The 25,269-nt window shown below is 37.1% G+C and overlaps 1 protein-coding gene across 11 annotated transcripts in view; it reads left to right on the top strand.

Moving 5' to 3' along the window:
• UHRF1BP1L (UHRF1 binding protein 1 like) overlaps window positions 1-25,269 on the top strand; it is a 75,544-nt gene that overhangs the window by 46,490 nt on the left and 3,785 nt on the right. For 7 of the 11 annotated variants that reach the window (XM_006084100.3, XM_014451542.2, XM_023749881.1 and 4 more), the window contains 10 exons: window positions 4,970-5,152; window positions 5,671-5,789; window positions 8,342-8,483; window positions 12,886-13,079; window positions 14,384-15,879; window positions 16,157-16,326; window positions 17,440-17,582; window positions 18,237-18,387; window positions 23,242-23,495; window positions 23,833-23,941. In XM_006084100.3, the coding sequence (XP_006084162.1) occupies window positions 4,970-5,152; window positions 5,671-5,789; window positions 8,342-8,483; window positions 12,886-13,079; window positions 14,384-15,879; window positions 16,157-16,326; window positions 17,440-17,582; window positions 18,237-18,387; window positions 23,242-23,495; window positions 23,833-23,941 (2,961 nt within the window). Of the gene's footprint in view, window positions 1-4,969; window positions 5,153-5,670; window positions 5,790-8,341; window positions 8,484-12,885; window positions 13,080-14,383; window positions 15,880-16,156; window positions 16,327-17,439; window positions 17,583-18,236; window positions 18,388-23,241; window positions 23,496-23,832; window positions 23,942-25,269 lie in introns of those variants that run through there. The other 4 variants (XM_023749884.1, XM_023749885.1, XM_023749880.1 and 1 more) reach the window with 4 other exon arrangements.

Below are 25,269 nucleotides of genomic sequence, written 5' to 3' on the forward strand. Positions count from 1 at the left end.
AGGGCAGAGCAACAGCTATGGCTGATCCTCAGCCGTGCCCTAAGAGGCCCCGGGTCTCAGTGTCCCCCGGTAATCACTGCAAGTACCTCTGAGAGAAAGCCGCCCTCGAGTTCTGCCCGATGCCAGACAGTCCAGTTTCTCCCCATATGAGTCTGGGTCCCCAGAGTCTCACCCAGAACTGGAGTTCAGAGCCGTTGGGAGCTTGTGACTCCCTCCCAATTGAAAAAGACAACTCAGTTGCCAGCCCTTTCCACGTGCGCCTCCGTACCTCTGCACTTTACTTCCGCACCTCCTCTGAGTCTCAGTGTGCTTTTCTCTTTCCTTCTAGTTGTAGAATTTCCACTCACCCAGCCTTCCTGTGGTTCTGGATGATGTCCGTTTTGTCTTTTAGTTGTATTTTTGAAGTGGTTGTGCGAGGCAGCAATTTCAGTTGTTTACCTATGCCGCCATCTTGATTTCTCCTGTTGAGTGTTTTTAACATGATTACTCTGAACTCTGTTTCAGATAAATTTCTTATCTCTGCTTCATTTATCTCTTCTGGAGAATTCACTAGTTCTTTCATTTGGGGGTTGTTTTTATTTCCTCATTTTGGTTGTCTGTTTGAGTTTGTGACTATGTATTAGGTAGATCCTCCTCACCTCTCAATCTCTAGAGCAGGGCAGTGTTAAAGGCTGTTTCTGACTACTTGGATCAGGCAAAGACTCAAAGCCACCAGATGCCGCCTCTGTCTACAGACTAATAGGATTCTGACTTGAATTGCCCCGAGGCAATCATCCTCAGGTGTAGGGAGAGTTTTTTCAGCAGGGTGGAATAGTTGCTTCTGCCTGGAAGCTAATTGTTATTTTTTATCTCTTAAGTGGCCCCAGGGCAAGATGTTTTCCAATAGGATGTGTCAACTGTCTTTTCCCAGGCAAGGCGGATGTCTATGTGGGAAAGGTGTCCTCTGCTGTGTGAGGAAATGATTCAGCCCAGGAAACTTGGGGTGTCTGCCTTCTGAGCTCTGTCCTCCGAGTCCCCTGTCCTGGGTTCTGCTCTCACAGCTCCAGTCCACTTCACCCTCCCTCTGCCAGAGCACAAGGTGGGTGGCTCCACAGGGAAATTTTGTGCATTGGCCCTTTAAGAGGGTGCCCGAACTTCCATCTGCCACTCCCTGGCAGAAAGCACCCCACTGCTTTTCACAGCTAGATGTTATCTGGCTACCTTCCGCAGTTTGGTGTTCTCTGCTTGGGAGCCCAGCTTCTGGATTAGATACCAGAGTTCTCAGTGGCACTCCCCCCACTTCCCCCCACCACAGCTGAGATATCTCTCTGGGACTTCACTTGCCATCTGTGGGTGCCTGCCCGGCCCTTTGGCACCTCCGCCCCTCCTACCAGTTTCTATGTGGTCTCCACCTTTGGTCCTTGGGTATCAGGGTTCTCTCCTGTGAGTTTTCCGTTGATTATTCAGGAAGCCTTTCCGTATTTCAGTTGTAATTCCAGTTTATTCCTCTCCCCTGATAGAACTCTTCATTGCATTCTTTTCTTTAGAATTCAAATGAAGACAAAGGCCTAAATTTGCTTATTCATGTTTCTGCTCTTTTCAGACTGAGCTCCATCCTATCTATTTTTCTCCAAACTGCACTAGAAAAACAAAGTCCGCCCTTTCATTCCTCCTTGTGTGGCAGGGCCTCTGCTGATGGAGTGCTCTCTTCTTCACACTTAGAGAGCTAATGTAATTTTTAAAGCAAAAGGAAATCAAGGCATTTGTTTTTTTTTCCCTCTATAGTATCCTACCAAGAAAATATAATTGCCATAGGAAATATTCATGCATTTTATATTGAGGTTTATGTAGATTATTAGAAAGTATAATTATTAGACATTGGCAATAATCTAAATAACTAATTTAAAACTTTTAAAAAAATCATAATACAGAGGATACATATTTGTGCTATTCTGTTGTTACACAAAAAGTTTATTAATCAATATGTTTGAATTTTTTAATGATATTTTTACATACAGTGGGGCCTTGACTTACGAGTGTCCCGACTAATGAGTTTTTTGAGATACGAGCCGTCTCTCAGCCGATTTTTTGCTTTAAGTTGCGAGCTAAAATTCGGGTTACGAGCCAGCTTCAGATACCCCACCGCTAGTTGGTGCAGCGAACGTCACAGTGAACGCCACAACATCAGCCCAGCATCACGTGTCTCACTCGTTCACTGTTGATTTGACATATGAGTAATTTGAGTTACGAGCTCCATCACGGAACGAACTAAACTTGTAAGTCAAGGCCCCACTGTATTTAAAAAATCAAAAAAAGAATTTAAAGCAAAAGGATAACAAAGATTTTAGCTAAGTCATAGAAGTCCAGGTACATTACAAAAAATATTTCTCTGTTTTTGAAATTTTGTTAGTAAATAAGAGTTAATTAGGTTCCTTAATAATCAAATATTGATAGGTTCCTCACCTCAAATAATTTATAAAAGCAAAAGAATGTATGTTTATGGCCAAATTAAGTAATTTGACCTTATGCACATCTCTGCATTTTGGTGGTATGTGGTTTGTTGTTTTTAATTCACACAAATAACTGAGTTTTCTAGGATTTTAAAAAGTGATAACATTTTTCTGTTTACAGTTTGTTATCTCCCATTGTTTGTCCTTTCTATATCACTACCTGACAGCTTTTAAAGATTGTACTATTTGTTTTGATTTTTGTTAGAGGGGCTTTTTCTAATATTTTATTTCTCCAGATTCATAAGTTAGCTACATATACCTAAAATATTTTTAACAGTAGAAATCATTCATATTCTGAGGTAAAACTTTTAGTTATAATGTAGATTTTATTTTCTTAACCCTTTTATATACATACTAGAGGCCCGGTGCACAAAAATTTGAGCACTCGGGAAGGTCCCTCAGCCCAGCCTGTGCCCTCTCACAGTCTGGGACCCCTCGGGGGATGACCACCTGTTGGCTTAGGCCCGCTCCCCGGGGGATTGGGCCTAAGCTGGCAGTCAGACATCCCTCTGGCATACCTGGAGCCCTCAGGGGATGTCCACTTGCCAGCGGGGAGCAGGCCTAGCTGCAGTCGGACATCCTTAGCGCTGCTGAGGAGGCAGGAGAGGCTCCCACCACCACCGCTGTGCTGGCAGCCATCAGCCTGGTTTGTGGCTGAGCAGAGCTCCCCCTGTGGGAGCACACTGACCACCAGAGGGCAGCTCCTGCATTGAGCGTCTGCCCCCTGGTGGTCAGTGTGTGTCATAGTGACCAATGATTCCCAGTTGCTCTGCTGTTAGTGTCAGTTTGCATATTACCCTTTTACTATATAGGATAGAGGCCTGGTACATGGATGGGGACTGGCTAGTTTGCCCTGAAGGGTGTTCCGGATCAGGGTGTGAGTCTTGCTGGGGTGCCTGGCCAGCCTGGGTTAGGGGCTGAGGGCTATTTTCAGGCTGGCCACACCCCATTCAGGGTGGGGGGTCCTGCTGGGGTGCCTGGCCAGCCTGAGTGAGGGGCTGATGGCTATTTGCAGGCTGGCCAAGCCCCCGACCAGGGACCCTCACCCCATGAGGGTGTGGCCATCCTGGGTGAGGGGCTGATGGCTGTTTGCTGGCTGGCCACAGCCCACAGCCACCCACGTTCCCAGTGGAGGCTGGCTGGAAGCAGGTATCTGGGATTTATTTAGCTTCTATAATTGAAACTTTGTTGCCTTTGCGGAGGCCACAGCCGGCCAGGGCAGGCGGGAAGCTTAGCTTCCTCCATCGCCAGGGCAACCAAACCTCTGGCTTGCTCCAGCTCCGTGGCTGCCGGCCGCCATCTTGGTTGGGTTAATTTGCATATAGTCGCTCTGACTGGTTGTTGGGTGTGGCTTGGGCATAGCGAAGGTATGGTCAATTAGCATCTTTGTCTTTTATTAGTGTAGATTTCTTTCATTAGTTGCTACAGAGAAACATAATCCCGATTTTTAAATTATTTCTGTAAAAAACTTCTATATAGATACTAGAAATTCGTGCACGGCCGGGGGTTGTGTGTGTGGGGGGTGGTGGTGGTATTGTCTCTCAGCCTGGCCTGCACCCTCTCCAATTTGGGACATCCCTCTCACATTTGGGACCGCTGGCTCCTAACTGCTTGCCTGCCTGATCGCCCCTAACCCCTCTGCTTGCCTGCCTGATCGCCCCTAACCCCTCTGCTTGCCTGCCTGATCGCCCCTAACCACCTCTGCCTTCCTGCCTGATCATTCCTATCTGCTCCCCTGCCAGCCTGATCGCCCCTAATTGCTCCCCTGCCGGCCTGATCACCCCTAACTGCCTCTTCCTTGGCCCCGCACCCGGGACCCAGGCTCCCCTTCTCGGACTGGCACCTGGGACCAGGGGTGGGTGGGTTTGCTTCTGGCCAGGCACAGGCACCTGGGACCATGGGCGGCTTTGCCCTGGCTGGCTGTGTCAGGAAGGACATCCGGAAGGTGGTCTGGAAGACGTCCGGTGTAATTAGCATATTATCCTTTTATTAGTATAGATATCTTTATGACTGATGTCTATCTTGGGAATTTTTATCAGTTTCTTCAGTTTTTTAATAATCCTCATCATTTTTATGGATAAGTTTTTGTTAATCACTTTTCAACGGATCTTTGATGAAACGACTATTTTCTTTGCTGTTGTTCTCTGGGATTCTGTCTGGTGGAGCTATGCCAGGTGGTGGAGCATTCAGTGCAGGTACACCAGCAGTGCTGCTTCCATTGGAAACTTTGAGTGACATTTTAGCAAGGGTTACTTCTAGGTGGAAACCCTCCTAGATTATTTCCTTTTGATCTTCTTTCCCTCTATTCCAACTGTTTGCTCATATTTTCTAGGAATATTAAAATCTATAGTAGGCAAAGGCTATCAATTTATTGGGAAATTGAAGAATCCCTTGAATATGAATAAATCTCACTAAAAGCATACGAGAATAAATGAAAATGGTGAACTTTTCAGTGCAATTTCTTGTTATTCATTTTTCAGGAGATAGTTGTAATCATTGGATGTATTTTAGTGATGCAACCAAGACAAAAAATGGATGGGCCGACGAGTTGTTACATGAATTTAAGTGCAACGTCGAAATGCTTAAACAGGCTATAAAGGATCATAATGTAGGTTCACCTCCTAAATCCCCAACACATGCCTCTCCCCAGCACACACAAACAGGTATTTTACTTATAACAACATTATGGCATTCCCCTGATATTGTATTTATGGCATTACCCTGTTATGTGTGTGTGTGTGTGCGTGTGTTTTCATAAAATGATGGTTTCTTTGAATAAGTATTGTGTTTAATTAGTGTATGAATATCCTGCATCTCATTCAGACCATAGGTGTATGGAACAAAGCACTTTTAAAAAATATATAAGGCTAATACCCAGATAGAATATTTGACTCTTAAATGTTTAGACTTCTCTTAATAAATACTTCAGCCAAAAGTTATCACATGAGAGTACCTTAAATGTGATGTGATTCCTAGTTAAGGGCTAATCAACATGAAAAAATAATCACAATAACTTAACATTTTTATATCAATTTACATATACTAGTAAAGTATTTCCACATATATTATCTCATTTGAGAAATCAGAGTTTACCTTTATTTCTAGTAGCTTTCATAACAGTAAAAGAGTGACTGTTAGAAAAAAAATTTGCAGTAAACTGAAAGGATTTTTTTTCCCACAGAGAAAGACTCAGCTGTGAAAGGGACTTCCAGAATACCTTCAGTATTTTCTCAACAGTCCAAAGCTAAGTTAATGTCTAGTTCTGTTGTGGTTAGACTTGCAGATTTCAATATATATCAGGTATGTTTCACTTTTTAAATTAAATCTTCTAATAAATACGTTTAGTATCTTCTGCAAGCAACTTTTCTAAACTAATGCCACCATTTTGTTTTAAAACATCTTGACTAGTTTTGTGAAGTGACTAAATTAGATAGGATAGAAAATATTAGTTCATTAATTTCTGTGTGTATAGTTTCCCAGGGTTAGGCACAGTGTGTGGTTAAGCTTGAAGTCCTTTAAATTGCCAACTCTGCACCAGACTTCTGATAGCAACTGCAAGTTCAGGAGTTTCAATAAACTGCCCACTGATTGGAGAATTCACTGGAAAAATTCACAGAACTTGCTGAAATCAATTACTATAGTCAGAGTCACATTTATTACAGGGGAAAGAATACAAATTAGAATCAGCCATACGAGAAGCATAACATGGAGCCTGGGACGGTTCTAAATTCAGAACTTGCTTTTTTCCTCAGGACACCTTAGCCTCCTGACATGGACATGTACCAGTATGCATGAAATATTGCCCTCGTAGTTGAATTCAGTCTCTAGGTATACTGATACCCCGTGACCCAAGGTGTCCACCCTCTAGGCACTACTAAGGCAATCAAAATGTGGCCAGTCCTACTCTGAGACATCTTGTGGGCATAAACTATCATGTTGTGGTCCCGGGGTCATCCACCATGAATAGGAAATTCCAGTAGCTTAGAATTGTCTCCCAGGGGCAGGGACAGAGGCCAGACCTTTCTCTGTAGTCCAGGTTCCTTATTACACAATTGTCTTAGTGGAAGAAACTAAAATACCTTTTTGCTTTATTGAACTATCAAGTATTATCTATATAGTGCACATAATTTTATAGCTAAGAACTCTATATCCTATTTCCACTAAAAATATTATTCGGGCTATGATCTCACAACATGGTCTAACTTCACAGTCCTTGAGACCAACACAATAGAATATGTGATGTATTTTTTAAAAATAAAAGGAAGTATTTCAGATGTGTATTAGCAATTATGAAATGTTCTCATTTATTTTGATAAGCCTATGACTTTGAACTTAGTTTTATCTGAAAAGTTTTCATTTCACTCATTGGTTTTTAGTTGAGGCCAATTTTGCTCCCTAGGGGATATTTGGCATTGCCTGAGGACATTTTTGGTTGTTACAGTTGGAGGAGGAGGTTGCTACTGACATTAGTGGGTAGAGACCAGTGATTCTGCTTAACATTGTACAATGTACTGGATGGCCCCCACAACAAAGAATTATCTGGCCCTAAATGGTGCTAATTTTGGGAAATCTTGATTTAAGAGTTGTGTTTTTTTTTTTTTATTGTGCAATTGCTTCTTTCTTTACATTCTATATATAGTGCATTTCATTTGAAACAGACTTTAAAGTAGGAAGGAGATTTGATAAATTTAAATGGTAATGAATTATCCATAATCTCAAATGGTTGAAGGTGAAATATGGTAAAGAAATTCCACATATACAAATACAAATACATGAAAACAAAACAACAGCAACTGGAAGAAAATAAAATGGAATGTTCATTCCATTTTTAATAACTTTCTAACTATTAAAGGAAAAGGGGGAATAAACCATTGACTATAAAATAACTTGACACTTTGACTTGAAAAGGATTTATTTTCATATATGCAGAGAAAAGCTTCTTAATTAGATCATATAAAGAACTGACTTAAATTTATAGACTACAAATAATCAAAAGGATTGATTAGTAACTTACATAGGAGAAAACTATTGAAAAAGCATTTCACGTTGTGAGAAATATACATGTTTGTTGAATGAATGAAAAAAATTACTTGTAGATACATCTCTAGTATACTAAGTAAGCATAAATAAGTGAAATTGATAAAACTCTATTGGTTGAACTTTGGGGAAATTAGTATATTCATTTTTAATATAATTATAAATCATCAGTTTTGGGGTGAGTATAATGAGAACCTTAAAACTAATAGTGTATTTTTAATAATTTAAAGGATTTGAGAAGCATAGTTGTATTATTTTTATTGTAAAATATATGTAACATAAAAATTATCATCTTAATCATTTTTAAGTGTGGAGTTCATTGGCATTAAGTATATTCACATTGTTGTACAACTATCACCACTGTTTATCTTCATAATTTTTTATCATCTCAAACTAAAACTGTATATAATACTTTTCTTAATAAAGAAATTTGAGTAGAGAATTATTATAAAGTATATATTAGAGAAGCTTTTTAATCTTGTGGACTTAGAACTATGTCCAGACCCTGCCATTGACTTATTTGTATTATCTTGTAGAAATATTCTGTCTGTTATCTTAAGGCTCAAAATAATAAGTTTGCAAGGAATGTTGTACAAGTTGATTTTGTAATTGATAATATTCCAAAGAGATTATAGTTTTCTGAATAGTTGATTTTAAAATAACTTAATGTGAAGTTAATTATATAATAAAATTTTCTTTGGAAATTAACCATTCATAAATTATTGGAAGCAGTTTTAAGAGTTTGAAGTGATGTTTATGCTGCATAAGGGCTTTGATATTCAGTGTTACTTTAGGAAATTTAATTATTTTTTTAGGTCTCTACAGCAGAACAATGTCGTTCTTCCCCCAAAAGTATGATTTCTTGCAATAAAAAATCCCTGTATCTTCCACAAGAAATGTCAGCTGTCTATATAGAATTCACAGAATATTACTATCCAGATGGAAAGGATTTTCCAAGTAAGAGGGTTTCCTATTTTGTTATCATTTGTTCAAGACTTGGGAAGTTGTTTTTTTTCTTGCTAAGTTTTTTAGTTTTATAAATGTGAAAAAAGAAGCAAAGGTCCATTGTTCTTTAATCTTGTTATCATTGTGTGTAGTATACGATTCTAGTATAGCCTTTTTATATATTATTATTTGTTCATATGTTCTTTTCCCTCACTAGCTTGTAGGATACTTGATGTCAGGAATTATGTAGTATTCGTGCTTCATTTTATCCTTTAATTTTTACTTATTTTTATACTTGGTGACTGTTTAATGACAGTTAGGCTATTTATAGAATAAGATGATTTTTTCCCTTTAGTCAAACTCCATTGATATTTCTGCTACATAAATATAAAACTGTATTTAATTGGAAAAAATAAATAATGAAGTTATCCTTTTAGTTACACAGAATTTTTTGGCCTGGTTTTAATGTGTTACACACACACACACACACACACACACACACACACACATACATACACACACACACCTTGGACAACTTTTGGCATTTGTCTTTAGTTAAACATATATTACATGAATTTTTATTTGTAACCTACTTTCGCTGCTTAAAGTTAAAATGATTCTACATTTGTGTTCTTTGAATGTTAAAATTCTGTTTTGTTTGTCTCCATTGATCTAGGAGTCCTTCAAACTAAACTTTGCCTTGTTTATGTGGTACCTTTTTCATTATTACAGTTAAAAATTGTAGTTGAATAGAAGCGTTTAAATGAAATAGGTTATGTTATTGGGGAAAATTTTTTTTACGTCCTCTCTTTAAAAGTGGGATTCCAAAATAGTTTGACCTACTTTGCCCATTTGTTTAATATTGACTTAATATAGGTTCTTAGTTTCAAAGGGGATTTCTGATCTCATGCCTTTGTTGTTACATAAAAGGAAGGTAGCCTGCCCTGGGCAGTGTGGCTCAGCTGGGCATCATTCCGTGCCACGAAAGGTTGCTGGTTCAATTCCCAGTCAGGGCACATGCCCTGGTTGTGGGCTAGATTCCTGGCTGGGGGTGTGCAGGAGGCAGCTGATCAGTGTTTTGCTTTCACATCAATATTTCTCTCTCTAAAAATCAATTTAAAAAAGTATTATGTACTTTAATAGGTACATAATAATCTATTTCAGAAGTAGACCCCCATTAGAAACTGCATGTAGATCTTTCTGCTGCTTAGAGCACCAGGTTTCTTCCTCTGTCCCAGATCTCAGTCAGGGTCCTTTCCTTTTGTGCTCTAGCCTTGAGGACCACATTTGCTGTCTAGTCTTTTCTGTGGCTGTCATCATCACTTAATATATACTTGAGATTCCTTCTCCTTTCTTCCCTTTCTCAGCATCCCACTTCCTTGAAAATATTTAAAAACAAAAGGGGGTAGCCTGGAAATTACTTTGGAGAAACAAACAGAACTATTTTATCACTTTAATTTTTGTTTGTGCCAGATTTTGGGATCTAATCCTCACCGCTTTATGTTTTTCAACAGTCTTGTGTGTTTTTCATTTGTTTGTTTCTTCTACCTTCCTGACTAAAATGATGAGAAAATTAAGATAAAGATATTTGCTCAGCACCTTATAAACAGTAGAGTGGCATAGCTGAAACTCAAGCATGGGTCTTCTAAATCGAAATTCGTTTCTCCCCACTGGTTTCCCCAGGCATTCACAGCCATTTGTCTATTATTGGGTAATCCTATTGTTTCCAGCCCTCTCCCACACCTCCCAAAATTGTTTTCCTTAAGTAATGCATCATTGAACTAGTAATTTTTCTTCAGAGTGAAGGCTAGTTTCCAGGATTTCTAGCTTCTAATCTAGATTTATTTCTATCAGTTTTATTAACATGTGCCAAAGGAATTAAAATCTCATTCTGTAACCTATACATTTTTTCTGATACAAGTATAAATTTTCCCCCAGCAATTTAAATCCTAGACCCCTAGATATGTAGTAGTGGAATTGCTAGGTTATGTTTTAACTGTTTTTATTATGGAAAATTTTCAAACACACTTAAATGTTAAGAGGGTAGTATACTGAATTCCCATGTATAGGGATCCACTTTCATTCCTTATGTTTCATTTCTCTGATAAGCTATCTAACTTTAAAAACATACAACTTTTGCCCTAACCGGTTTGGCTTGGTTGATAGAGCGTCGACCTGCGGACTCAAAGGTCCCAGGTTCGATTCCGGTCAAGGGCGTGTGCCTTGGTTGCGGGCATATCTCCAATCGATGTTTCTCTCTCATTGATGTTTCTAACTCTCTATCCCTCTCCCTTCCTCTCTGTAAAAAATCAATAAAATATATTTAAAAAACAACAAAAAAAACATACAACTTTTAAAATAATTATAAATAATATGTTTATTATATATTTATAAACTGCCAAAATTTAAAAAATAGCCTACAATTTAGAGCAACTTCTTCTAATACCTAAGCGTATTAGTGTGATAGCACTGCCATAACAAAGAAGCACACACTGAGTGGTTTAAACAACAGAGCAGAGGCTCTGGCGCTGGCAGTGGGTGTGAGTGCCGGGTGGGACCACGGTGTGCGGGAGCAAAGAATTTTCAGTAACCACCAGAGGCTTGCCCCAATGACAGCAACTGGCGCCCTGCCTTGGTCTGGTCCCTGGTGGTCAGCGCATGTCATAGTGACCAGTTGTTTGGTTGTTCTGCTGTTCGGTCTATTTGCATATTAGCCTTTTATTATATAGGATTGTCTCTTTAAAAGCCTTATCTACATATACATTCATATTCTGAGGTACTGGAGATTAGAACTTCAGCATATCAATTTTGAGGGGACATAGTTCAAACCATAACAAGAAGTAGAGTATTGTTCTGTTTTTAATGCATGCTTCTTTTACATATTTGATTTACATCCTGTTCATTTCTCTTAATTATATGAGCATATCCCAGGTTTCTCCAAGTTCATTTTAAATACTTTAATAGGTATATAATAATCTATTTCCGAAGTAGACCCCCATTAGAAACTGCATGTAGATTTTTCTGCTGCTTAGAGCACCAGGTTTCTTCCTCTGTCCCAGATCTCAGTCAGGGTCATTTCCTTTTGTGCTCTAGCCTTGAGGACCACATTTGCTGTCTAGTCTTTTCTGTGGCTGTCATCATCACTTAATATATACTTGAGATTCCTTCTCCTTTCTTCCCTTTCTCAGCATCCCACTTCCTTGCTATTTCTAATGACAAGCACCTCTACATCCCAATTGAATGTCTCTGTTGGACTTGAATTATAATTTTGCTTTTTTCATGTCTGTCTCGTGTAATAGTCTATGAACTTTTTAAGAAAGGGACCATGCCCTATTTTTAAAAATTAATTCTTTGTGTTAACACAATTCACAAAATTAGTTACCATTCAGTGAATCTTTGCTAAAAGAAAGTAAATGAGAGAGAGAGAGAGAGAGAGAAGAGAGAGGGAAGGAAGGAGGGAGGGAGGGAGGGAGGGAGGGAGGGAGGGAGGGAGGGAGGGAGGAAGGAAAGCAGGCAAATAAATCCTATTCAGGACATTGTTATAATGCTATCTTTACTGGTATCCCACCACTTGAGCCTATTTTCCTTAAGTTAATATAGTTTAAAATTTATATATATATATATATATATATATATATTAAATAGGTCTGAATATTGAGAATAAAATATCTTCATCAAAATGATCTGAAAATAATATTGGCTTTTATGATGCAAATATATGTGGATTTCAGGAAGTGCTATACACTCTAATTATAAATATTACTTGAACATATATTGGCACTAAAACATTTATCAACTCCTAGGCATTCTTCTATTTTGGGAAGCTATGAAAAAGAGTATTCATTTGATCATTTAAGGGATAATTGAGTTTTCACTTTGCACCAAGCACTATGGTAGGTTTAGGATTAAGGGGAGAGTAAAACTGCACGTGGTCCCTCCTGTCAAAAAGATTCGCCTGGTTTACCACTTTCATGAGATTAATCATTAAGACTTGGTTCTTTCATAGTGGAGGATTCATATTCAGATTCAGGTAGTAAAAGTCCTTATAGAAATAAGGGATTAATGATCACAACTTTGGTGTCATAATTCATTAAAAAGGTAAGGTTTTTTGAAGTTTGCTAATTGGTACTATCACATTAGGAAAATAGATGTAAACAGTATTTCCCATTTATATAGCTAGTTTTAGATTAAATTACATATTTTTTAGTTAGTGAAACAAAAAATTGTTTTTATCTATCTAAACGTGTTTGCTATCAGTCCACACGTGTCACTTCAATTTTGGAAAGAACATCTGAAAATCTTTTTACCTAAATTGAAAAAGAATAAAACTTGTTAAAAATGTCTTTTCTGTTCTCAGGGAAGGTTAAGAACTATCTGTTTATTAAAAATCTTTAAAAATTTTTTTTCTCCACAGTTCCATCTCCCAACCTTTATAGCCAGCTGAATGCACTACAGTTTACTGTGGATGAAAGAAGTATTCTGTGGTTAAATCAATTTCTATTGGATTTAAAACAGAGCCTTAGTCAATTTATGGCTATATACAAGTTGAATGACAATTCAAAATCTGATGAGCATGTTGATATTCGAGTTGATGGCTTAATGCTAAAGGTACCATATAAACAAGTGGCTATGAGAACATAACCATTCTTATAGAAGAAAAGTTAACACCATTTTAATTTCCAGAATTTAAGAGGGGTGCTCAATTTAAATCAGCTTCATTGCGATCTTAATTTTGATTTTGAAATTTGTTTTAATTTTGATTTTGTTATAGAAGCTTTAAGAGACTTTTTCCTGCTTCTTTATCTTTCTTTTATTTATTTTTCATTGCTTATCCATTTGGAGGTAATCAGTAGAAGTTTAAGTCAGTCATTTTTTTCATACTTCTCACCAGAGCTGATAAAATTTTGTTTTAAGGAGAGTGAATAATACAATGAAGCTTTAAAATTATATCTAAGTATTATTTATTCATACTTATTCTATTATGAATACCAAAGGTAATAGAAAGTTGCTTTATATTATAGCCAGGTAACTGGTAGTCTGAATTCCATGGATATTTAAACTTTAAAGGAAGGAAAATTAAAAAAAGAATAACAGTTTAGTATAGTAAATAGAATAAGACTTGGGCATGGATGAAAATTTCAGTGTTGATGGAAGACTAAATTTATGTACCTTTAATTCTCTGTAAAATGAGGTTAATAATACTTAACAATTACAGTGCAGAAATGTTTCAAAGATCTTATAATATTCAATATAAAGAAACACATTTTGTGATATTTATAATTTAAGATACAATTATATAATGATCTTTACATTTTCTGAGTATGAAAAGTTTTAAAAACAATCACTTTGAATTTTTTGATGTATTTTAAGCACTGGGATTAATCATCTCTGGAAAATTATTTTAGTAAATAGTTGCACCTATACACTTAAGTTTATTTTCTTAATTGTTTTCTCCCAGAAAAGTGATTAACATCTATCAAGTCATTTCATGTACTCATCTATCCATCCTCCAAATTCCTTGAACCTCAAATATCTTTAAAATTTTTCCTTTTTTAAACTTGGCACTTTCTTATATGTACACAGGGCATAGTAAGCATTTAATAGTACTGATTTAATTTAAAAATTTTTAACTTTGTGATATGTTATATGCAAATATATTTGTATGCTATGCACATTATTCATTACTTATGTTTGTTTTTCAAGCGTTTCTTAGTGGTAAATCACTTAAATCTTTTTTACTCAGTTTAATAAAAAGATTTTGGGGGGGAGAGTATTTTATGTCTGGATAGGAAACTAGTATTTTGAGGGGTAATATCAAAAAGAATTCCTGAGCTAAGTCATGTTCTTGATTATTTTATCTTATATGGATTTGTAATATATTTTTATTTTTTTAAATATTTTCTCTTTTCTAGGTTGTTATTCCTTCTGAAATGAAATCTGAATGTCATCAAGATCAACCACATGCAATTTCTATTCAGAGTTCTGAAATGATTGCCACAAATACAAGGCACTGTCCAAACTGTCGACATTCTGACCTAGAAGCCTTGTTTCAAGACTTTAAAGATTGTGACTTTTTCAGTAAGACATATACTAGCTTCCCCAAGTCAGGTGACAGTTTTAATCTTCTACATCCAATCTTCCAGAGACATGCTCATGAACAAGATACCAAAATGCATGAAGTTTATAAAGGAAATATTACTCCCAAGTTGAATAAACACACTCTTAAAACTTCTGCTGCCACAGATGTTTGGGCTGTGTACTTTTCTCAATTTTGGATAGATTATGAAGGGATGAAAAGCGGAAAAGGACGACCACTAAGTTTTGTAGACTCTTTCCCTCTTTCCTTCTGGATTTGTCAGCCAACAAGGTATGCACTGTCTCAAAAAGAGCTTCAGACTTGTAATCAAATATCTCTAAATACATCACAAAGTGAATCTAGTGATCTGACTGGCCGATTGAAGCGGAAAAAGCTCTTGAAGGAGTATTACAGTACAGAGTCTGAGCCCTTAACAAACGGTAGGCAGAAATCTTCCGATACATTTTTAAGATTTTCCTCTTCATCAGATGCAGATATTCACGTCCTGGTTCATGTTCATAAACATGTCAGTATGCAGATCAATCACTACCAGTATCTCTTCTTGCTTTTCCTTCATGAATCACTTATCCTGCTTTCAGAGAACTTAAGGAATGATGTAGAAGCGGTGACTGGCAGTCCTGCTAGTCAGACATCCGTTTGCATTGGAATTTTACTTAAAAGTGCAGAAGTGGCTCTTTTACTACATCCAGTAGAACAAGCAAATACTCTTAAGTCTCCTATTTCTGGAGGTGTCAACCCAATAGTTCCTGATTATTTGCCTACAGAAAACAGAGAATTCTTATCTTCAAAAAGGAAACAAGTTAGTAATGGTATCAATCAAATTAGAAGTGTAACTGTTAATCATATGTCAGAGAACAGATCTATGAGTGTTGACCTTAGCCATGTCTCTTTGAAGGATCCTTTGCTTTTTAAATCAGCTAGTGATACAAATCTGCAAAAAGGCATTTCTTTTCTGGATTATTTGTCAGATAAAAATTTAGAGAGAATAAGTGAAGATGAAAGTAGTGGAATTCTTTGCAAAAGTGGCTCAGAAGAAATTGGATTAGAAACAAGGGACAAAAGGAATTTATCTCATACAGATTCAAATAGTGTCTTAAACTACAGAGAACATTCAGACATGCTGTCATTTGATAATGATGGTAATCAAAATGTGCTTTCAAGTAGTTTAACTAGTAAAAGAAATGAAACCATAAAGTCGATCTTTAAAGCTGAAGATTTGTTGCCAGAAACAGCTTCGCTCACTGAGAACCTGGAATTCAGTAAAGAAGAAGCACCCACAGTGAGAACACTTAAATCACAGTCATCTTTAAGGTAACAGTGTGCTATTGGGAGGGGGCCGGGGAGTTTGTATATGAGCGTATTTTGATTTTGGACCTGAAATCGCATGGCAAAATATGGCATTGTTAGAGTTAACACATGGAAGAGCAGGTTTTTCAAAACATGAAAATACTTTAAGGTTATATTTATAAAATATAAATTATAAATTTGTGGATACTGTATACATATTTTTATTTTGTTAGAGGTATTTTTTAGAAAGACTTTTTTACCTAATATGTGATGATCTTCTAATAATTTTGTTTGTTAACAGTGGGAAGCCTAAGGAACACTGCCCACCGAACCTGGTTCCACACTGTACATCTTATAAGAACATAAAAAGAAGCTCCTCACAAACCTCATTGGATACCATTTCACTTGACAGCATGATATTGGAAGAACAGTTGTTAGAAAGTGATGGAAGTGATAGTTTTTTGGAAAAAGGTAAAACAACACAATAAAGCATTTATATTATATATATGTATCTTATATGTGCTTCTTTTAACCAGGTATTTCTCTTTTTTTGTGTGGCTGACATCTAGCATTTATTTGTATGTCCTATATAATGAAAGGCTAATATGCAAATTGTCCCCTCAACCCGGAGTTCGACCAGGGGGCAGGGCTGGCCGGCCAACTGCCTGCGGCCCCTCCCGGCCGGCCGCATCCCCTCCCCCCGACTGGTCCTGCCTGATCAGCCTCGATCAGGCGGGCTGGCTCGACCCCACCCATGCATGAATTCATGCACCGGGCCTCTAGTAGATCATAAAGCAGAATAGCATTAAGGCTACTAGCGCTCTTACAGAGACTTCTATATGTGAAATGTTGATTAGGTGACCTTAATTAGCATGATGATTCTTAAGTATGTGGTCCTAGGACAGGAGTCCAGACTGTATCTACTTAGTCCCATAGCAGGATTTGCTCATGGAAGCTTATTATATGGTAGTAAATATAATAAAAACATTGAGACCATGTTTTGTATGTCTTTGACTTTTCTAATCTTTCTAGTAATTTACTAATTTTTCTAGTAATTTTCTAATAATTGATCTGTGACAGACACTTAAAAAAATTGTCTTTTACCTCAGAGAATTTGAGAAATATGGAAATAATACAGCACATTGAGAAAGTATGGCAGGTAGATAAGAGTGGAGAATGATTACATTGATGGTAGTGATCATTAGAGGCTACTGTAGGGTACTAAAAAGAAAAATTAAGTGGTCAGACTGGAATTATCCAATGTAGAACAGAGTAAAGCGGGCCACGCTGGCTGACCACGAACCTGCTAGTTACAGAAGCACCGTGCCTGCATGGAGAACACAAGCTGAAGTCAGCTGTGGTAGATTTCAGACTAAGTTTAGGGCTTAAGTATCTCTAACATTTTATTGTGAGAAGTTATTATTTCCTAACTAATCACAATTTAATTTTTCTTTGTTTATTGTCTTTTAAACAAGGCTATGCTTAGGAAAAAGTTAAAGGGATAGCCCATTTTGGTTAGATAAATATAACATTTTTGGATTATTGGTAAAACTGATTTTATTAGTTTATTTTGTATTATTTCAGTTATTAAAAAGAACTCAAGTACGAATGATCAGAACCCAGCAAATAGTGCAAATGCGACTGCAAACCTACAGAATTATGGTGAAACCTCTCCAGATGCCATCAGTACGAATTCAGAGGGTGCTCAAGAAAACCATAATGACCTGGTAATCATTTCAGAGATTCTATGAAGAGAAATGCCAACTTAATGTGTTCACATGTTAAGACATTAATATATAAAATGATTAGATTGTGGGTGATTCACTTTGTTCTCTCTTGAAAACTCATTTTCTGTTCTTGAAAATTCATCTTACTGAATTGTTTTTCTCTGAATTTCACTTAAAAATTTTGTTTTTTTGTATTGAGGGGAGGTTCTATATTTTTTCATCTTTTATTTTTCACCTTTATTTTAGTTTCAATTTAAATATACTTTGAAATAGTTTGATGATAAGGTTGATAGTTCCTATGAGGGGCTTTCTACAAAAGAAATATATTACTGGTTTATTTAAGCCTCTTCACCCAGTGAGATATTCTGTGGATGATTTGGAAAATACGTTCAGCTTTTAATGAAAATAATTTCACATGGAAATGTCATGTAATTAGTCTTTGTGTTCAAAAAATTCTTCTCTTGACTGAGTAAGAAGAAAGGGGGCTGAAATTTATGACAATAATGTAGTAACCACATTCTTTTGATCACAAGTATATATTTGGTTTATTAGGCCTAAGTTGTATTTTTAGAGATTGTAGTTTCCTGAGTTATTTTTTAAAATTTTTGTTTTAATTACTTGGTATACTAATATTATTTATGTAATCATTGTTAGATGTCAGTCGTGATGTTTAAAATTACTGGTGTTAATGGGGAAATTCACATCCGAGGGGAAGATACAGAAATCTGTCTTCAAGTGGACCAAGTGACACCGGATCAATTAGGCAATATCAGTGTTCGGAATTACCTTTCCAATCGTTCAGTAGGTGAGATTTTAATATGACTTAAACTTTTTTTTTTTAATACCTGTGACTCATCTATATATATAAAAGGTTAATATGCTAAGTGTCCCTCTGCCCGTCCAACTGGTTGCTATGATGCATACTGACCACCAGGGGGGCAGGCACTCAATGCAGGAGCTGCCAAGCGGCAGTGACTTTGCAGTGGCAGTTCTTGGGTAATGCACCCCAAAACCAGAGAGGAGGGAGCCCGATTCCTCGTGGGGCCGTGTGATTCCACCTTCAGCCGTGGGTTATGTTGTTGCTGGGGCACTGTCGGCCCTGAATCTGGTTTACTGCATACTTGCATTTGCGTTTCACACCCTGTACGATAGCAACTTTGCAGAGTGCCCTCCTGCACTCTAGAACCCCTTGGGGGATGTTGGAGAGCCGGCTTCGGCCCAATCCCTGCAGGCCAGGCCAAGGGACCCCACCCTGCTGACTCTGCAGACGCCCTTTGAGCCACAGTGCCACCCCAGGTGCGACCGGCTGGAGAGGGACTGTGGGAGGTTGGCTCCAGGGCGTGTCCGGCCTGTCTTACCAAGTCTTACCAAGTACTGCCCCACTGGCCACCTTCTTATTAATTTCTTTTTAATGTGCACAAATCCATGGACCGGGTCACTAGTTACCATATAAATGAATTCAATAAAAATTACGTTTACATTAGAGACTTGTTTTACGTCAGTTTATTTTCATGTTGATTTAGAAATATAATCTGTTGAGGATATAAGGGTCTGAGAAAACTGAGTTCTTTCTATATGAAAAGAGTGATATAGTAATCCTAGAAGGTCAAATTTAGGTCCATACTAGAATAAATGTCAATTTCTATATTCCATAGTTTTGTTTATAAGCAAACATTTCCAAATACTTGGTATTTGGAAAAATCACGTATCCTGTTCTTGTGGTTCTGTATTCTAAGATCAACACTCTCCCTTGGACATAGAGGGATATAGACAAAAAAACATGCAGGGTATGAAGAGGAAGCAATCCCTTTTTCAAAGTTTAAATAAAGATATTTATGGTTTTTAGTCATTTGAAGAAATGATTTAATAGACTAGTTATAATAAGAATTTAAAATGACAATATTTAAGTTTTAAAATGTTTTAAAAAATCACAGCCCTGTAATGTTTTTCTTTGCCATATATATAGAATGCTGTATCTGATATATAATATGTTGAAATACATATAGTCCTACATGATATCAAATAAGTATGCTATCACTTCACATCATGGGAATTGCAGATAAATTTGCCATCCTATATAATAGAAGCCTAATATGCAAATTGACAGAATGGAGGAACGACAGGTTGCTGTGATGTGCACTGACCACCAGGGGGCAGACACTCAATGCATGAGCTGCCCCCAGCCCGCAGGCCCCAGGCCAGCCAAGGCAGGTGCCAGTGGGGCCCCCCGGTCACCCCACCGGCCGCCCCACAGAGGGAGGCGACTGGTGACAGCAGGCTGGCGCCACCTCCTGATCACCCTGCTGGGGGCGGGTGCCGGGGGGGCCCCCTGGTTGCCCTGCCGGTCACCCCACAGATCAGCCCTGATTGCTGGCCAGGCCTAGGGACCCTACCCATGTGTGAATTTTGTGCATCAGGCCTCTAGTTTTCCTATAAACCATTATGGAAAAAATTGGCTCCTGGCTTTTTTCTGTGTGTACGCCTTGCAGTTTACAATGTATCTGCTAAAAAAAAAAAAGTCAAGAATTTTATATTAGCAAGTGTAAAATTCCAATAACATGCAAAAAGAAAGAAACTAAGTATATTGTTGGAAAGGTTTTACAATGGACAAAAATTAAAAAAAGTTTGAACATAAAATTTCAGAACCTAGACCGTGTTCTATATAGAACTCAACCACTTTTCTAATTGTACATTCATAGATTATTTCCAGTTGCACAATTATTTTCTTATACTTCACTTAGTATCATACCTTATTACTTTTGTTCCTGTTGTTCTTAAATGAAGAAGTCCATTTGAAATGCCTTGTATGTATGGGTTATATAGTCAGTGCTATCTAATACCTTAATTTTTCTGAACTGTCTCACTCAGCTGGTTGCTAGAAGGATAAACACACACACACACACACACACACACACACACACACACCAAATAAACAAACAAACAAACAAATCAAGGAGAGAGAAAGAGGAAAAGGATGGGGAAAGGTTTAAAAAAGATTTTAAAAAAATTAGCTTTAACATTTCAGACATTATTAACATATGAACAAAGATTGTATTTGGTTGCTTTTGTTTGCTTGTTTTTGTTTTTCTATAATGTGTGGATTTTGGATTCCTTTAATAGGAAGACCTTACTGTAATAGTTTCATGGCATAAGTGATAGTAGGGAGGAATGGTATTTGACTAATGAAGATAATTATTTCTAGCTCTCAGCTCCCTGGAGTATGTATCTGGTGTGTGTGTGTGTATGTGTAGACATAGATATGTAGATGTACAGATCATTAAAATATACTATGAAATCACACATACCAAGTTGTTTCTAATTGCTCTTATTTTTAAACTATAGGCCCGATGCACGAAATTCATGCATGGGTAGGGTCACTAGGCCTGGCTGGCAATCAGGGCGATCTGTGGGGCGACTGACAGAGTGACTGGGGGTTGGCGCCAGTCTGCTTGCCAGCCAGCCCCACACCTTGATTTCCCCACCGCTGCTGCCGGTCGCCTCCCTCTGAAGGGCGACCGGCGGGGTGATCGGGAGGCCCCAGTAGCACCCACCTTGACTGGCCTGGGGCTTGTGGGCTGGGGGCAGATCCTGCGTTGAGTGGCTGCCCCCTGGTGGTCAGTGCACATCATAGCAACCGGTCATTCCACCAGTCGTTATGGCATTTGGTCAATTTGCGTATTAGGCTTTTATTATATAGAATAGACAAGTTAATTAACTTATTTTTTCTTGATATAGGAAATACTAACATATCTAAGTACATATTCACACTTATGCTGAGGGAAAATAAACATTTTCATGAATTTAATTAGTGGAGTTTCTTATGCGGACCCATGGTACAGATAACTTTGGTTCCTCAACAATTGATACCTCTTTGCCTTTCCAGAACAATTAGTTTGTTTTTAACTCATGGGTTTTATGAATTGTGAAATGGATTTTATTTTTCTTTTTGTTGCTGGAAAGCTCATTTTTGGTCTACCTTTGATACAGAAACTTAAATAATGTATTTTGAGTTATTAACTTTCCTACCTATTTTTTCCTTTTCCCTTCTGTTCTTATTTTTTTATCACTTACTTTTTATCTGATTATGCCATGTGCATGTTTCCTCCTGTTCTTTTTAGAGCTGGGTAAAGTAAAATAAACAACGTAGTTACCAGAAGGGTCAATTCACTTCAGTGGTTCCACTAGAAACTTTTCTTTTTTTAGTTGGATATTCTTTTTATATATATATATATATATTTTTTTTTTTATTGATTTTTTACAGAGAGGAAGGGAGAGTGATAGAGAATTAGAAACATCGATCAGCTGCCTCCTGCACACCCCCCACTGGGGATGTGCCCGCAACCAAGGTACATGCCCCTGACTGGAATCGAACTAGGGACCCTCAGTCCGCAGGCTGACGCTCTATCCACTGAGCCAAACCCGTTAGGGCAAGTTGGATATTGTTTATGTACTTTATTAAAGTTTTAAAATTTGTTTTTGAACTCAAGTATTTATATGTCTGTAAGCTACCTAAAAATTTTTTGAATAAGGCCAAGGCTTAATAAATGTAAATATTTAATACCCCGTTTTAATGAGGAAGGTGCAAAGCCACTTCGTTACTTCTTGAGAAATGTCTTAGTAGTCACTTACTTTAAATGCCATGACTGTTTCTGCATGACCATCGTCCATTATATTACAAATTTGTAGATAGGTACATATCCAGATACACTCTTAAGTATCTGAGGTATGCATGATACCAGATTTATGTTTCTTTTCTTTTTTTGAAATCTTTATTGTTGAAAGTATTATATATGTCTATATGATATCAGATTTATATGTATGTTGTTTCATGTTACCAAAAAGTAGAAAATAGAGACAAATGAACATTATTGCAGTATAAAATTATCTATAAAATAGGATGTGAGGGTTATATATGGTATCTATATATATAAAAGGCTAAATGACTGACTGTACGACCGTCGGACCTACCAACTGGCTGGTACATAAGACGCGTACTGGCAATTTAAAAATAAATGTTGAGGGGGGGTAAGGGGCTAATGGGGGGATAAGGACACATATGTAATACTTTAATCAATAAAGAAAAAAATAATAATAATAAAAAGAAACACTTTCCTATTCCGGAGACATAAAGACATTTTCTTCTAAAAAACTAACTAACTAAATAAATAAATGTTGACTCGTGCATGCGTGATACATATAAAGCTCTCGCTGGCGTCATTCGCACGCATGTGTTTCAATCTGTCATTGTTGATTGTGAATTTAGTTGTTTTTGTTGACATTCAACATGAACCACATCACGATTTATTCATCAACCGACCGGCGTCGATACATATAAAGCTCATGCTGGCGCCAATCACATGCGTGTTTTAATTTTATAATACTGTATTATATATACTATTTTGATGTGTAACGTTTTGCAGTAATATAATTACCGCACGAATCTTTCTTCTAATTAATTTCCTTTCAATGTGCACGAATCTGTGCACTGGACCACTAGTGTTGTATAAGTACTGTAACTATCACTTAAATTAAGGATGACTATTAAACCTGATTACTGCTTTCCCATTGTACAAAATGATTGTAACCTCTAATGACATACGAGAGTGACATTTTTGAGTAGTACTGCAAGTTACAATTTTTACATGTTCTTTTTCCGTAGGTTCTGATCATAAAGCTGTTATTCATTCCAAATCCTCTCCTGAGATTACTCTGAGATTTGAAAGTGGGCCTGGTGCTGTAATGCACTCTTTGCTTGCAGAAAAAAATGGATTTCTGCAATGCCATATAGAAAACTTTAGCACTGAGTTTCTTACATCTTCTCTTATGAATATTCAACATTTTTTGGAAGATGATACTGTTGCAACAGTGATGCCAATGAAGATACAAGTTTCTAATACAAAAATAAATTTAAAAGTATGTCAATAAATATTTTCACATTTTCATGTTATACATGTTAACTTTGCCTACCTGAACTTTTGGATTCATGCCTGAGAATATGCCTTCCCTGTAATATATACTTTACCAGCACTGAAATGAATATGTTGGTGTTTTTAGTGAATGATGTGGAGATCCTTCATAGAAATTAGAAAATATAAAAATAGAATAGGCAGTTTTCTCTGTATTAACTAAAAGATACATTTCTAACTCATTAAAAATATTGACTGAAGTAATATGTGTTAAGAAAATGATAATCTTGATTTTATCATTTACTTTGATAACAACATGCTGATACTATTTTTCTTTCCTATAGGATGACAGTCCTCGTAGTAGTACAATACCCCTTGAACCAGCTCCTGTAGCCATTCATATTGATCATCTTGTGGTAGAGAGAAATGACGATGGCTCTTTTCATATCAGAGGTATATATGAAAAACAATTTAAGTGAATACCTACTGAAATTTGGAATTAAATTATTTACATGCTGATTGTTTCTTTTCACCCCTACTACCATTATATGTGTGCACATATGTAGGAGTAGATGATTGAGAGACACTTTCCATACATTGTAATAAAATAGTACCTATGTGCAGATCTCTACTTCAGAAATAACTCATCTACAGTTGATTTAGTACCTATCCTACAAATGTGTTTTGAATGAAGCAAGAGAGTTTTTATGGTCCTACATCTTTCTTGATCTTGCTTGGGTCTCTTATTTGATCTCTTTCCTAGCTTTATTTCCCACTATTTTTGTATATTTGCTCGACCGACCTGTTATACTCCCTGTATAGGAATTTGTCTTCCACTTTCCCACCTCTATAATCTTATTGCTTGTTATTCCTCAATAGAACTGTTAATTTTCTTCCAAGATTATCTGTAGCTTCCCTTTTTACTTATGGTATATTGCCATGTGTTTAGTTCTGCTTTAATGTCTATATTCATTCTAGCAAGATTTTTAAGGTCTCTAATGTAAGGATTATATCTTATAAGGTAGTGTGGAGTAGTAGAAAGAGCTTGAGTCCATAGACTTAGGTGTTCTATTCCTTAATTGTTAGTAGCTACTTCAGAGTGAAATATGAGGGACTGATATGTGCATGCATTCATTGCCTACCAAAATCTCATCAAATGACATAAAATATGTTAAAAGAAGAATAAAGTTATAACAATACTGCAAAAGAACTATAAGTACCATTAGTGGGTCAGAAATTCTTTTTATTTTATTTTATTTATATTTTATTGATTTTAGACAGGGGAAGGGAGAGCCTTTTATTTCTTTTTCTTGCCTAATTGTCTTACCTAAAACCTTTAGGACATCCTATATATTAAAGATATAATATGCAAATGGTCGTCATGCTATGAAGCATAATGACCGACTGCATCATGACCAGATCAGCAGGAGGGTGGGGCAGCGAGCTACAAGCGGGAGGCAGAGAGCTACAGGAGTGGGCAGGGCAGCAAGCTATGAGTGGGGGTAGGGGAGCTGGCAGAGAGCTACAGGAGGGCGGCAGCGAGCTACTGGCGCACAGATTCGTGCACAGGGCTACTAGTTGTTAAATAAAAGTGGTGAGAGCTACTAGTTGTTAAATAAAAGTGGTGAGAGCAAACGTTTTATTTCTGATCTTAGGAGAATAGCATTTAGTCTTATACCATTAAGTAGAGGGATATTCGCTGTGGGTTTTTTGTAGCTAGCCTTTATCAGATTGAGAAATTCTATTCCTAGTTCTGAGTGTTTTTATCATGAGAAAGCGTT

Source organism: Myotis lucifugus, unplaced genomic scaffold (assembly GCF_000147115.1).
Source record: "Myotis lucifugus unplaced genomic scaffold, Myoluc2.0 scaffold_10, whole genome shotgun sequence".
Classification (NCBI taxonomy): Eukaryota; Metazoa; Chordata; class Mammalia; order Chiroptera; family Vespertilionidae; genus Myotis; species Myotis lucifugus.